At 35.1% G+C, this 14,130-nt stretch overlaps 7 protein-coding genes across 7 annotated transcripts; 3 read left to right on the top strand and 4 right to left on the bottom strand.

The window, feature by feature from the left end:
• Position 1: 1 nt before the first annotated feature.
• Positions 2-1,240, bottom strand: WICANDRAFT_61987 (NADH:flavin oxidoreductase/NADH oxidase; the record flags this gene model as incomplete). The annotated part of the gene is made up of 1 exon (XM_019183292.1): positions 2-1,240. One exon carries the CDS (start codon positions 1,238-1,240, stop codon positions 2-4), a length of 1,239 nt encoding a protein of 412 aa, XP_019040637.1.
• An 898-nt stretch (positions 1,241-2,138) lies between these two features.
• Positions 2,139-2,750, bottom strand: VID24 (glucose-induced degradation complex subunit VID24; the record flags this gene model as incomplete). Its single annotated transcript, XM_019180727.1, has 1 exon — positions 2,139-2,750. A coding segment is annotated over one exon (612 nt), but the record flags the coding sequence as incomplete, so codon positions are not given.
• Positions 2,751-4,438: 1,688 nt separating this feature from the next.
• On the top strand, positions 4,439-5,338 carry YMC1 (organic acid transporter; the record flags this gene model as incomplete). The annotated part of the gene is made up of 1 exon (XM_019181608.1): positions 4,439-5,338. The coding sequence occupies one exon, from the start codon at positions 4,439-4,441 to the stop codon at positions 5,336-5,338; it is 900 nt and encodes a 299-aa protein (XP_019040635.1).
• Positions 5,339-5,361: 23 nt separating this feature from the next.
• Positions 5,362-6,141, bottom strand: ARO7 (chorismate mutase ARO7; the record flags this gene model as incomplete). Its single annotated transcript, XM_019185562.1, has 1 exon — positions 5,362-6,141. One exon carries the CDS (start codon positions 6,139-6,141, stop codon positions 5,362-5,364), a length of 780 nt encoding a protein of 259 aa, XP_019040634.1.
• A 290-nt stretch (positions 6,142-6,431) lies between these two features.
• On the bottom strand, positions 6,432-7,247 carry JID1 (Jid1p; the record flags this gene model as incomplete). Its single annotated transcript, XM_019183291.1, has 1 exon — positions 6,432-7,247. One exon carries the CDS (start codon positions 7,245-7,247, stop codon positions 6,432-6,434), a length of 816 nt encoding a protein of 271 aa, XP_019040633.1.
• Positions 7,248-7,810: 563 nt separating this feature from the next.
• SMK1 (mitogen-activated protein kinase SMK1) lies at positions 7,811-9,107 on the top strand (the record flags this gene model as incomplete). The annotated part of the gene is made up of 2 exons (XM_019181434.1): positions 7,811-8,149; positions 8,208-9,107. 2 exons carry the CDS (start codon positions 7,811-7,813, stop codon positions 9,105-9,107), a joined length of 1,239 nt encoding a protein of 412 aa, XP_019040632.1.
• A 208-nt stretch (positions 9,108-9,315) lies between these two features.
• VPS15 (ubiquitin-binding serine/threonine protein kinase VPS15) lies at positions 9,316-13,755 on the top strand (the record flags this gene model as incomplete). The annotated part of the gene is made up of 3 exons (XM_019182691.1): positions 9,316-10,902; positions 10,936-12,054; positions 12,283-13,755. The coding sequence occupies 3 exons, from the start codon at positions 9,316-9,318 to the stop codon at positions 13,753-13,755; spliced, it is 4,179 nt and encodes a 1,392-aa protein (XP_019040631.1).
• Positions 13,756-14,130: the final 375 nt, after the last annotated feature.

Below are 14,130 nucleotides of genomic sequence, written 5' to 3'. Positions count from 1 at the left end.
TTTAAAATGGTGGTGGATAGAATGGCCATTCATACTGCTTAGCATGTGCCAATTTGACTCCTAAATCATCGGCCCATTTCCATGTTAAACCTGGGTTTTTAAGGAACAATTTACCATTCAATACAAAATCAGCTTCACCATCTTCAACAACCTTGTTTGCAAACTCTGCTTCTTCAATTTTACCAACAGTAGCAACGAATAGTTTTTCACCGACATGATCCTTAACAGCTTTGGCCAGTGGGACTTGATAACCTTGTGTAGCTTTTCTTCTTTCAGCATTTGCATTGTTACCACCAGATGAAACATCGAGAACATCAACACCATGTTGAATCAAGAAATCTGATAATTTCACTGTATCTTCAACAGTCCATGCTTCTGGGATGTGTGGTGCATTTTCAGATCCGGAGACACGAACAAATAATGGATGTTTATCATCTTTAACAACATCAATAATATCCAACAATATTCTTATTCTATTTTCAAAAGAACCACCGTATTTATCTGATCTTTGATTAGAAGTAGCTGATAGGAAACTACTGATCAAGTAACCATGAGCACCATGGATCTCCACAAAGTCGAATCCAGAAATATCATAAGCTCTTTTAGCAGCTTTACCAAACTTTTCAACAATCTCTTCAACTTGTTCAGTAGTCAATTCAGTTGGAACAACATAAGCATCCTTGGAGAAACTTATTGCACTAGGACCAACAATTTTCCCAGGAATATCACTCCAACCAAACTCTTTCTCACCAACACCTTTCATCAAATGATTATACATTGCAGTACCTGAAGATTTTCTACCACCATGACCTAATTGAATACCAATTTTCACACCTTGAGAATGGGCCAAATCCACAACTTTCTTCAATTCCAAAGCTTGCTCATCAGTCCAAATACCCAAATCTTCTGGTGATAATCTACCTTCCGGTGAAACTGCACTAGCTTCGATAATGATCAAACCTGGACCTCTAAGAGCAAAAGAACCGTAATGTGCGATATGGAAAGGTGTTATTTTACCGACATTTTCACCTTCATGGGCTGCTGAATAGGTACACATTGGAGAAACACCAACTCTATTGGCAAATTTTGTAGTCTTGATGGTTAATGGGGTGAATAATTTTGGAATTTTTTCAGACTCATTTGTTGGAGAAGCTGTTCCTACTGGAGTATCCACTTTTGGAATGAAGTATGGGGTCTTGTCACTTGGTTGAGTGATGAATTTGTTGTCACTGATTGTCATCTTGTGTATATCTATAGTCTGTTAACCAGTTGTTTTCACTGTGGGTCAAGGATTGATAGAATTGATGAGTTTTTAAATACTGGGTTGACATAACTTTTCATCCTCGAGATTACTAATTAATGGACCGATGAACAAGCCGACCTTGACGAAAACATATGGAAAGATTGAAGCCCAAGTGATTGGTAAAAGCCCATTAGTAATGTCTTCAGCACCTTTTACCAAACCACCATTCAGAGCTTTACAAACATTCGATTCATTATTAATGACGTCTTTTCATTGAACCGGTTGAGGAAAACTTCTTGGTTACTAGGTGATTTAACATTTGACAACGTTTATCACAATTAGCGAGGAGCTGAGGTGAATAACTAACAAGGCGTAGAATATATGCCACGTTAAATGGTCGAACATCAATCAGTGGAAAATAGAGAAGGACTCCTGTTGTTTACTGAAATATTGAAAACTGTGTGTACTACCAGATCTTGAAACCCCGTATAACGAAAACTGAGAGATCTGGGGTCTAAATATTACACAAGACTCTACGAAATATCAATCAATTGAAAACCAATGCAAACCTTCATATATAATCAAATAAAATCTTAAAAATACCTTATACAATGAGATCATAATATTTAACACACGCTATTATCAACCAAATTAGTCTTGACCTAAAACTCACACAAACCATACCATTATTATTCCCACACTAAGCAAGCATCACTCTTTTATAACTTCCTTTATCCATTTCTTGTATCTTCCTTATTATCATTATGGGTCTTCTCGAACCCTTCTCTTTATCTAGATATCTGTATATCTTGTCATTAAAATAAACCTGTAGACCAGGTCATTGGTATAATCATAAAATCATAAAAAGTTGAAAGAATCAATGCGATCCTCAATGGAATTGATAGCTTCCACCAACTCCAAGAGATGGGACATAAGATAACTCCAATTGTTGAAATTTTTCCGAGCTTTTATGGAAGTATAATCCACTAATATTACCAGTCTTTTGATTAAAAGAAATATAATAAAATCCAGCGAATGAAGCACCATCAATATTTTCAACTTTCGCATCAGGAACCAGAAATCTTTCTTTCCATCTCATATAAATATGATTATGTTTTAAAAAATTCTTGTGAACATAGTTTTTATCTAAGATTTTCTTAACAGGTAATGAATTTCTCCAGTTTTGAAATTTTGTCCAATGTTGAATATCGATTTTATCAGTTGATCCCCAATCTTTATTATCTGTGAAAAATGAATAATTCTCAGATATGATTTCACTTTCAAAAAATGTAATGATTTCAGGATGTGATTCAGTTAGACCTTGAATTTTCAAATAACCTGAAAGATAACTTTTGCTCAAGTCAACTGATTTCAATTCCACTTCAACTTCATAAGTTGATCTTCCTGATTGTTGAGAACCAACAAATATAGCACCAGGTCTTAATATTGATGTTGTTTGTGGTTTGATCTGGTTTTTGATGAAGAAATCAGTCAATGTAGTTGATGAATAGTTTTCACTTATCAAAGACTTCAAATCATTATGGTAAGAATCAACTGAATCATTAGTATTCGTTAATGATAATGTATGCAGTGATGATGAAGATGACGCCACGGATGATAATAATCTATTATATGGAAATTTCTTGTCAAAATGTTCACCATTATGTTTCAATTCACCCTTTCCATCGTTTGTAACATTACCATCTATTGATTTTGATCTTAATTGCTTAATGTTGTTGGCGTCTATAGTGTTATTGTTGTCATTTGCAACTGTGGTGGTTCCAATTGTAGTATCCAAAGCTTCTGCGATATCGTTTGTAGGCATCTTTTAATATTAAGCAGCGGGATTGAGCACCAGAAGTCTAAACCAACAAGGCTTTCCTAACAGATTGGGATTAAAAGTATCAACTATAGGTAAGTTTAAAAATGATTCATATCTCTAGTATTTATTTCAAAAAGTTTTTACATTTTGACGCTTTTTTTTCGTCGTTCCTTTTGAATTTCTTTTTCTTGCACCTTGATAACAGCCCAAAGTCACGTGCACTTGAGTACAAATAATGATGAAACACGAGAATTTTGATAGGAAATATGATCTGATAGTTGGTAATATTCAAGTTAAAGGTACCTTGATTCCCATGACTGAGCTTCAGCTCAATTAAATGCTGTTTTGCTGCAAAAATGTGCTTTTGCTTCTGTGTCGGTGCTGAGTTTGACATAATCAGATCTGACTTTTGGCTTCCATCACGTAACTGAATTCAATATGATGGCTCAAGAGGAGATGAAACTGTTGTATTTGCTCAGCAATGTGTAGTTTTACAGATTTGATTAAAGAAAGTGATCATATCAACGTGGTGGTGCGGAACAATTGCTCAAAATTCATGACTATCTTTGAACCAGTTGGTCATGGTGAAATGTTCGTGCTAGTCTGTAGTTCGCTGGGGTGTAAATTTTCCAGGCCGTTTAAATAGAACAGCCGATGTACCTGGCTCATGAGTTGTTCCGTAAACCTTTTCGTGGACAATTTCCAAGGGTACACTCTAGTGATTCGTGAGTCAAGTGTCACATATGATATGATTAACAAAGAACGGACCAGTGGTTGTTGAAGTTGAACGTATAGTACAGCATCCACTGTTCATATTGTTAGGAATCTCATAGTTGATATGAATCTAGCAGTATCAAGAAATCTGAACTGCTCTAATATTCAGGAGCAATTAGATGATAGATAGAAGTGTCTGGTAAAGTAGAACGATCTTACGCCTTCACAATTGATTGGTATCACTGGACGTTATACCGATGAATGAACCCAAGTAGTCAAGCTGGTTCTGGTTTGTTTGAACGCGATGTTTAGACTTACCAAATGGAGAATACAATAAGGTTCACTACTTTCGAAAAGCATCAAAACCATCAGCCTGGCGAGTTGCCGGCTTAGTACTCAAGCTTTTTTTCTCATCAACAGCTACAACAAACTACAAAAATCAATGAAACACTATTATGTTTTCCCGTTTAATATGACAGAGCTGCTTATAACTTGGCTCTTTGTTATTCAACCCGCTTTGAGATCTGACTCGGCCGACTCCTCAGCCAGACATTGTTGACTCGTCCTTCTGATAACAATCGATGTGAAAAAAAAACTTGAACCATGAGCCATAAGTTCGCTTCATCTCCATTCAATTAACACATCAACAGTGTGGTATAATGACAGAAGAAGCATCATTTCCAAATTTGGAGGATCTAAACGGTCAAGAAGGTGACAAATTTCGTGTTGTGAAAGATTTATTCGCAGGTACAGTTGGTGGTATTGCTCAAGTCTTAGTGGGTCAGCCGTTTGATACTACAAAAGTGCGACTTCAATCAGATACAACTGGTCAATATAAGAGCACGGTTGATGTCATTAAGAAATTAATCAAAAATGAAGGTATGCTAGCCTTTTATAAAGGTACTTTAACACCTCTTATCGGTGTTGGTGCTTGTGTTTCAATTCAATTTAGTGTCAATGAATATATGAAAAGAAATGTGTTTAGTGGATCTGCACATTTGAACAATTCTCAATATTATCTATCTGGTGTTGCAAGTGGTTTGGCAAATTCAGTGCTGGCTAGTCCAATTGAACATGTTCGTATTAGGTTACAAACTCAATTGACTGGTAATTTGGGTCCTTTGGATATAATCAAGAAAATTTATTCAAATAATGGTGTTTCAGGATTGATGAGAGGGTTAATACCAACTGCAGTGAGAGAAGGTCATGGTATGGGGATGTATTTCTTGACTTTTGAATATCTTGTGAAAAGAGATACTTTAAAGAATAAGATTCAAAGAAAAGAAATTCCAGGTTGGAGATTATGTCTATACGGTGCTGCCGCTGGTTATGCAATGTGGTTCACTGTTTATCCTGCTGATATTGTGAAATCAAGATTACAAACTGATAACTTGACAAACCCAGAATATAAAAGTTTGAAAGATTGTATTGGGAAAATTTACAAGGCCAATGGTGTTGGTGGATTCTTTAAAGGCTTTGCTCCTACAATATTAAGAGCTGCTCCAGCTAATGCTGCAACTTTCTATGCATTCGAACTAACCATGAGACTATTAGGTTAATGTATATAATATTTAATACTTATTTATTCTTTATCTTCTAGTCTTCTCAACAAGTAATCAACTTCAACTTTTTTAGTCAATGGGATAACCCAATCTTTATAAATTTTTGCAAGAAATTCAGGATCAACTTTATTTTGTTGATTTTGGGACCATTTTAATGTTGGATCAGTACCATATGCCTTACCCTTTTCAATCAATCTTTCCAAAATTTTAGCTTCCACTGCACTATTCGTAATAGCATCTTCAATTCCTTTAATATCTTTCTCTTGGATCAATTTTGTAAATCTTTCCTTTTCATTTTGAAATTTAGCTTCGGCAACGAATTTACCAAAATGAATTCTTCTTGATAAGGCTTGCAAGTTATCAATATCACAAGTTGTGCAACTTCCCAAGTTTTCTGGTTGTTCACCATCGCCTGCACTTATCATAGGGACAATATGTTCAATATAGTTTTCTTTAATCAATTGATTGACATTGACTTCATCTGAGTATGATGCTAAGATTTGTGGGTAATTAATAGATGGTAATAATGGTTCTAATATATCATTTGGGAAGAATGGAACTTCGTCTGGTGATTCATATCTTCTGATTTGAGAGTGGATTTTTTCCATATTCACTAAAGCCCAATCCAAGAAGGACCCATCGAAATTTGGAATTTGAATTTTGTTATTGGCATAGACTGATGGAGATGTGTAGAATTGTGATCTTTCAATGAAATTGAAAATAATTGTATCTTCCATACGCACTAAGGCGTCTCTAATGTTCTGGAGGTTAAGGACTGATTCTGGTTTCAGGAAATCCATGATTGATTGCTTTGATTTCTTATCGATGTCAAAAGACCCTTTGAATAAGCTTTTTGATGTTGACTCTTTTTTTCTCGTCTTCACCAAACTAGTGACGGGGCACAAAACCGTACGGTTGAATTAACCAAAACATTGAGAACAAGTTACTCAACTACATAATCAACACTCTCGTAACATAATGTGTATTATCATATAATCATAAATGCTTGCAGCGAATATCAAAGTGTAAATCAAATATCTAAACAAAACGTCATAAGCCGAACCCCAACCAAAAAAAAATAATTGATGCATCAATCATCGTACTCAACATAATCTTTCCCAAACACTTGCTTCAAAATCTTTTCATTTTCCAAATGACTCTCATCTAAAGATTCTTTATCTCTGTATAGGCCAAATGTTCTAAACCATAAAAATCTTCTAAATCTAGAGATTCTAGACTGGTCATACCCGTAATTCATATACACTAACCCAAGATCAGCTTCAGTATCATCATGGACCTTTTTACTCTCCATTAAAGTTTTTTCAACACTATTCAATAGCATCCATCCTTGTATCGTTGCAGAAAATATGATTATCCCAACTAATGCTGCTAATATTTTCATCTTTTCACTTCTTGTGGTTGGATCATCCTCTCTCAAATTCTGGTAATCTTCCCAACTACCAGCATTCCAATATGCATAGTTGTCATATTGAGTAGCATAAGCAGGACTTGGTTTTCGATAATGAGATCTCGTAAGTATTTGTTCATTGGTTTCCCATCCCATTCTGAATTGATCATATAAATTCTTCTTATCCTCATCTTTTAGTAACGTATAAGCATTTGTCAAAAGTTTAAATCTCTCATTTTTGTGATCATCACTTAGTCTATCACCTTTATGATTGATTAGTGTGCTGTTTTTGGAGATATCTGGGTGATAGATCTTTGCAAATTGGTAATATCTTTTCCGAAGAGTCTTGGGATCAAATTCTGACTTCTTTATGTTTAAAACATCATATGGAGAGGGATTTTTATGACTAGGCCATTCAGAGTGATAAAATGGATCGTTGGCAGATGAGTTGTTTATTGTAGATGCCCTTCTTATGAGTAACTTCAAACTAGTCTGCATTAAACTGGATCTGGGGTGAATATAGCTGCTGCATAGCCCATTATTGTGAATATAGTGAAATGTTGAGATGCAATGTTTTTGACCCATCGAATAATATGGGTGTTCGAATATTTAGGAAGATGTTAAGGAATGTTTGAAACCACCCCAGCCGATAGCAATTTTGACGCCTTATAGTCGTAGGCCTTCTTATGTTTTCAACAATGACCTCTTTTGAGATAGCCTGAATGGAACCAATAAAAAGTGTAGTTTAATGGTGATCAAAATTAACTTTCACACGCCAACTAATTGGAAACCGTTTCATTTATTTGCTAAAAGGTGCAAAAGTTCAAAATCAAATCCCGTGTTTATCATACAAAAAATACAAATTCGCGAATTCGCGATGTATCTGTCATTCGTATCGTGTCTATATAAAGTCTCTGTATTTTGATTTTGTGGATTTGAATCTGCAAAAAAAAAACTTTACAAACAGATTTGAAAAACATACGCTTTCCTTGGTTTGAAATGTGCTATCAAAAGCTCAAGATATGGTATACTAGTCTCTGGAGTGGTACAAGAGAAGGATAATGGGTATTTTGAAAAGTGAAAACACCGTCAATTTGCACAATAATATTGCATCTCAAGTCCAACCAAAGAAGCCTCCACCACAACCAGCAAGATTCAGCAAACCAGGTTATGTTATTTATGAAGAGGCAAATTTCTACATTGATTCAAGGTTTCAAATACAAAGTGTTTTGGGGAAAGGTTCTTATGGCACTGTCTGTTCAGCTCTAGATATTTCCAATAAGGATAAACCAGTTTCCATGGCTATTAAAAAAGTTTCAAATATATTCAATAAGGAGATTTTGTTAAAAAGGGCCGTTAGAGAGTTGAAACTTATGAGATTTTTTAAAGGTCATAAAAATGTTTGATTACACCTATTTCCCACCATTTACATTGGACACTACTAACAATCCTGAAAAGATAGTCAACCTCTATGATTTAGATATTGTGTATTGTACACCATATGATGGTTTATATTGCTTTCAAGAGTTGGCAGATTATGATTTAGCAAGAGTGATACATTCATCTGTTCAGTTTTCAGAACATCACATTCAAAGCTTCCTATATCAAATATTATGTGGTTTAAAATACATGCATTCAGCTGATGTTATACATCGAGATTTGAAGCCAGGTAATATATTGGTTACAATTCAAGGAACTCTCAAAATTTGTGATTTTGGGTTAGCTAGAGGAATTTCTAAAGAATTTTTGAAGCAAAAACCTCATTCAATAACAAACTATGTTGCTACAAGATGGTATAGAGCGCCAGAGTTACTTTTAAGTAAAAAAACTTATTCCAAGTCAGTTGATATGTGGGCTGTTGGTTGTATTTTTGCAGAGTTGTATGGTAGAAGACCAATTTTTATAGGTAATGACCAAATTCATCAAGCTACTGAAATTGTTAAAATCCTAGGCTCTCCACCAAGAGATGTCTTACTCAAGTATGGATCAGGCTTAATATGGGAGCTTTTCAATTCTCCAAATCCTCAATACAAACCAATTCCGTGGTCTCAAGTGTACCCATTTGCTTCAAAAGCTGCTCATGATTTATTGTCACACTTGATATGCTGGCACTCAGATTCGAGATATAATGTGGAGGAAGCTATCAGTGACCCCTACCTAAAGTCTGTTAGAACTCCTGATGATGAGCCAATAGCTCGAACTCCTTTCAATTTTGAATTTGAGACACTTGCAACAAATTTGAATGACTATAAGATATTGATTCATGAAGAGGTTCAACAATTTAAAATTGATAGGCTAGGAAGGTTGAATGCTTCACAGAATGAAGGAGGCTTGAGTAATTTACTCAATGCCAACTAAATGTATATTGTTTTTTGTTTCTGTATATTGATTCTTGTAGTTTATTATTTCGAACAGGGCACGTAAATTTTCGCGAAGACCCAAACACAGGCTTTAAAACTTGTTTACGATAAAGACGAGAAACAGTTTGAACATCTTATCAAGACAACAACTAATCAAAGAACCAAAAGTTCATACGTATATTGCAATCAATAAACCCCATGACACAATGGGATCACATCTTTCATTGATGGCCCCAACGGCTCCGTCGATTGCAGTTTCTGCCTACGTTGATGTGTTGGATCAAATTCAATATCTTCAAGAGTTGGGTACTTCAAGATTCCTCAAGACGGTTAAAGCAAATGATACGGATGGCTCAATTGTGATTAAAGTGTTTATTAAACCAGATGATAACCTGGAACTTTCACAATGGCGCAAGGTGCTTGACGAACAGAAGGCAAAATTGATTGATATCCCCAGTGTATTACCATATCTAAAGATCATTGAAACTGACAGGGCTGGTTACCTTATACGGCAATTCATCAAGACAAATATATATGATAGAATAAGTACAAGACCTTTTTTGGAGGATGTTGAAAAGAAATGGATGATTTTTCAATTGTTAAATACCTTAAATGAGTGTCATGAACAAGGTATAACTCATGGTGATATAAAGACTGAAAATATATTGGTTACAACTTGGAACTGGATACTATTAAGTGATTTTGCACCTTTCAAGCCAGTATATTTACCAGAGGATAATCCGGGAAGTTTTTCATTCTTTTTTGATACATCACAAAGAAGAACTTGTTATTTGGCTCCAGAAAGATTTTTAAATAATGCTGATTATACACCAGAATTGAACAATGATGCAAAGATCACAAATGAGATGGATATTTTCAGTTTGGGATGTGCCATAGCTGAGATCTATTTAGAAGGTACACCAATATTTTCACTCGCACAATTATACAAATATAAAAGAGGTGAATTCATCCCTGATTTAGCAGGTATTGATGATGTTCATATTAGAGAGTTGGTGGAAAGTATGATCAGCTTAAATCCTGCTCATAGATTATCAGCAAAGGAGTATTTGGAAAAATACAGAAGACTGGCGTTTCCGGAAAATTTTTACACTTTCATTTATGAATATTTCAAAAGTTTTAATGAAGATATCGTTCCGTTCCATTCTACTGGAAGGGTATATGAATGTGATTCAAGAATTAACCGTCTTTATAATGACTTTGATAAAATCTCTTATTTTCTGGGATACAAGTATGATGTTACTGAGGAAGATGAAATGGATAATGATGAAAAGATAAGGAATGGCTCATTGGTTCCAATTAGATTATCCTTACCTGGAATACCCAAGAACTATTCACTAAAGTCTACATCAAAAGTTGTTGGTGGCACTGATGACTCAGCATTGATTATATTAAGTTTTATATTCACTTCAATGAGAAATGTTCGTCAAGAGGCATCCAAAATTCAAGCATTAGAATTGATACTAGCATTATCTGAAAGAATACATGATGAGGCAAAGCTAGACCGGGTGTTACCTTATGTGATTGTGTTATTTACAGACTCATCTATTAATGTTCAAGCTGCTGCATTGAAAAGTCTAACTCAATTATTACTCCTAGTTGATGCTATTGGTCCTGTGAACGTGCTACTATTTTCAGAATACATTATTCCACGTCTATCCAATTTGCTTTCAAATGCTTCCCCTTACCTTAGAATGGTATTTGCTAGTTGTCTACCATATTTAGCTCAAACTTCATTAAGATTCCATGATATGGCAACAATACTAAAAACAACTGTTTTGGAAACATCTATTGATCCAGAAACTGAGAATGACGGGTTTAATACTGCAGGCATGTTTGATGTTTCTAAAGAAAGTTTGATATCTGACTTTGAAACATTTGCAATTTCAATGTTGACTGACCCTGAAGCAAATGTTAAAGTTGCATTGCTCAGAAATATTTTACCTTTATGCTCGTTTTTTGGAAAGGAGAAGACAAATGATTTGATTTTGAGTCATTTGATCACATATCTCAATGATAAAAGCTCATTTTTAAGAATATCATTCGTTGAGGCTGTTGTTGGTTTATCAATATATGTGGGTACCACTAGTTTGGAACACTACATTTTACCATTGTTGGTTCAAACTTTGACAGACCCTGAAGAGCTTGTTGTTATTAAGGTGTTGCAAATTTTTCAAGATTTAAGTAAACTTGGATTAATCAAAAAAGATTATATCTGGGATTTACTATCAACTGTTTCCAAGCTATTATTACATCCAAATGAATGGATCAAGCAGTCAACACTATCATTAATAATCACCATTGCTGATACGCTTACACTCACAGATCTTTATTGCATGCTTTACCCTATTATCAGACCGTATATTGATTATGATGTTACAGATTTTTCGTGGGATACATTGTTTTCGGTCTGTAAGCGTTCCGTTTCACGTTCTGTTTATAATTTAGCATGTACATGGTCGCTAAGAGCTGAAAACACGTTATTTTGGCAACAAGTGAAAAGTCCACATACAGATGCATTTGGTAATAGGGGACTTGATTTTTTGAGCAAACCAATACCTGGCATGTCAAACTCAAAAGTTTCTGCTGGTAATTCTATAATATTCTCAAATATGGAAGTTCCATTATCAAATGAAGATAAAGGGTGGGTCGATAGATTGATGTCCTCAGGCTTGAATGGACAAGAATTGTGGAAAATTGCTGATCTACGTGAATATATATATAGAGTTTCACGTCTTACAACAAGAACTGGAAGCAGAGATTTTGAAGAAAGGAATGGGGTCGAGATTCAACAACTTGGTGTCCTCCCTAGAAACGTCTTTTTTGACTCTAAATTACATTCAGAGGTGCTTGTTACACCACCTATTGATGAAATTAGTACAAACAGTCCAATACCATCAATTGATGATCGCCTGACAATAGATGCTGTTTTATCAAATGGAACCAACACAACAACTGATGTTGATACTGAGAGAACTTTAACAGCTACTGAATTAAACAGATCCAGAAGTGTTGAGGTGAATGATGAATCTGGGATGTCATTGGTGATTGGCAAATCTAAAGCTGCACCATCCATCATGACCAATGAAGAAAATGCATATGGAGAATTAGAGTCCTCATTTCAGCAAAGAAAGTCATCATTACAAACGAACAAGGCACCTGACCCGAACATCATATCCTCTACTGTTACAAATAGCTACACAGGTAATGATCCTTATGTGGTAAGATTCCTCAATAATGTCAAAATTGAGCCATCATTAGAAGAATTTCCTGAATTCAATCAGCCAATTCCTCAAGCTCAATTTAATGTATCCATTTCTAGATCATGGTCACCAAAGGGAGATTTGATTTCTCACTTGAAAGAACACAAGTCTGGTATTAGTACCATTGATGTCTCTCCAGATCATAACTTTTTCATTACGGGGGATGATGATGGTCAATTAAAAGTGTGGGATACAATGAGATTGGAGAGAAATGTTACACAATCGTCTGCCTTATCTGTTGACCTTGAAAGTCCAATCGTTAAAATCAAGTTCTTGTCAACCCATTACAGTTTTGCTGTTGCTTTGAAAGATGGTTCAATAAAGGTGATTAAGATCAACTTTAAGAAAAGTAAGAGACAGCATACCGTCATGGACAGCTTTACTGTTATAAGAGAGACGAAATTGGAAAATGAATACGCTACTGATTTATTATTTGGACAGAAAGATCAAAAACATGTTTTATATCTTGTTACATCAGCTTCGTCAATTATTGCTATGGATATACGTGTTATGGAGACTATTTTTAAGCTGGAAGAAAACCCGTCACATGGCAACTTGACCTGTTTCACGGTAAGCAGGGATAATAGTTGGTTAGTAATTGGTACATCAAGAGGTATTTTGAGCTTATGGGATTTAAGATTCAGGTTACATCTAAAGTCATGGAAGTTCAAATCAGGTTATCCAATCAAGAAAGTTATCAGTTGTTCAGATGATTACCATTTGAATAGAAAAAAGGGTAGATATGTGACGGTTATTGGTGGTACTGGTGATTCAGATGCTACTATATGGGATATAAGCACTGGTATTTGTCGTGAAGTTTTCACCAGATCTGCTGAAAATAACAATTTGGACAAATTCAATCTTGTTGAGCTCAATGATGGTAAAGCGGTGGAGAGTGAAATTCTCAAAGGATTTTCAAACTTGGAACTTGATAACATTCAAAAGGACTATTCATTTACAGCACTACAACTTATTGAAAAGCATATAGACCATAGAAGGAAGTTTTGGATTTTAACTGCTTCACCAGCTTTTGAAATGGTATTATGGAATGTCCATCATCCTGAAGATTCAAGAATGCTAAGTAACAATTCAACAAATAACCAGCAGGGCAAACCAACATATTCAACATCACAAATTAATCCAAACTTGAGAATTATAACTGAAAGATATCCAACTGAACCAGAGACTGGATCCAAAGATGCAAAATCAAAAAAGAAGAGAGGTAAAGGATCGCTGTTGACCGAAGCCCAAGAGGAACTAATGAAACGACATCACGATATCATAACGGACTTTGTTCTTGTGCTGAAACCTTATGAGATGATAGTCTCGGTTGATAGATCAGGTGTTATCAATGTGTATAAGTGAGTAAAATCAAGAAGAAAAGGTATACTTCCGACTGTAATCCGAGGCCTACACGTGATTGTTAAAGCGATTAGTCATCCACGGGGAATTTGTTGCTCCGAAAAAAAAACTTTTTCACGTAATTGCTTTGTCATTTCCTGCGAAAACATCACCAACCAGAATTTCAAACTGCTACATTTTAGGCCTTGCTAGTACTTGGTATTCAGAAACTACAAAACAACGATAAAGTGAGTATATAAATGAGTTCTAAGGTGAATGGAAAGAGTATATGGTGCTGTTTAATTGCTGTGAGTAATTTTTGGAAATTATAAACATCGTTTACTGCCCAATTGAGAGGATTGTTGTTTGTTTACTTTGGAATTATATAAGCGTTGTGTT

Source organism: Wickerhamomyces anomalus (assembly GCF_001661255.1).
Source record: "Wickerhamomyces anomalus NRRL Y-366-8 unplaced genomic scaffold WICANscaffold_2, whole genome shotgun sequence".
Lineage (NCBI taxonomy): Eukaryota > Fungi > Ascomycota > Saccharomycetes > Phaffomycetales > Wickerhamomycetaceae > Hansenula > Hansenula anomala.
Note: the sequence above shows the minus strand (reverse complement) of the source record. Positions and strands in the feature narration are given on the sequence as shown.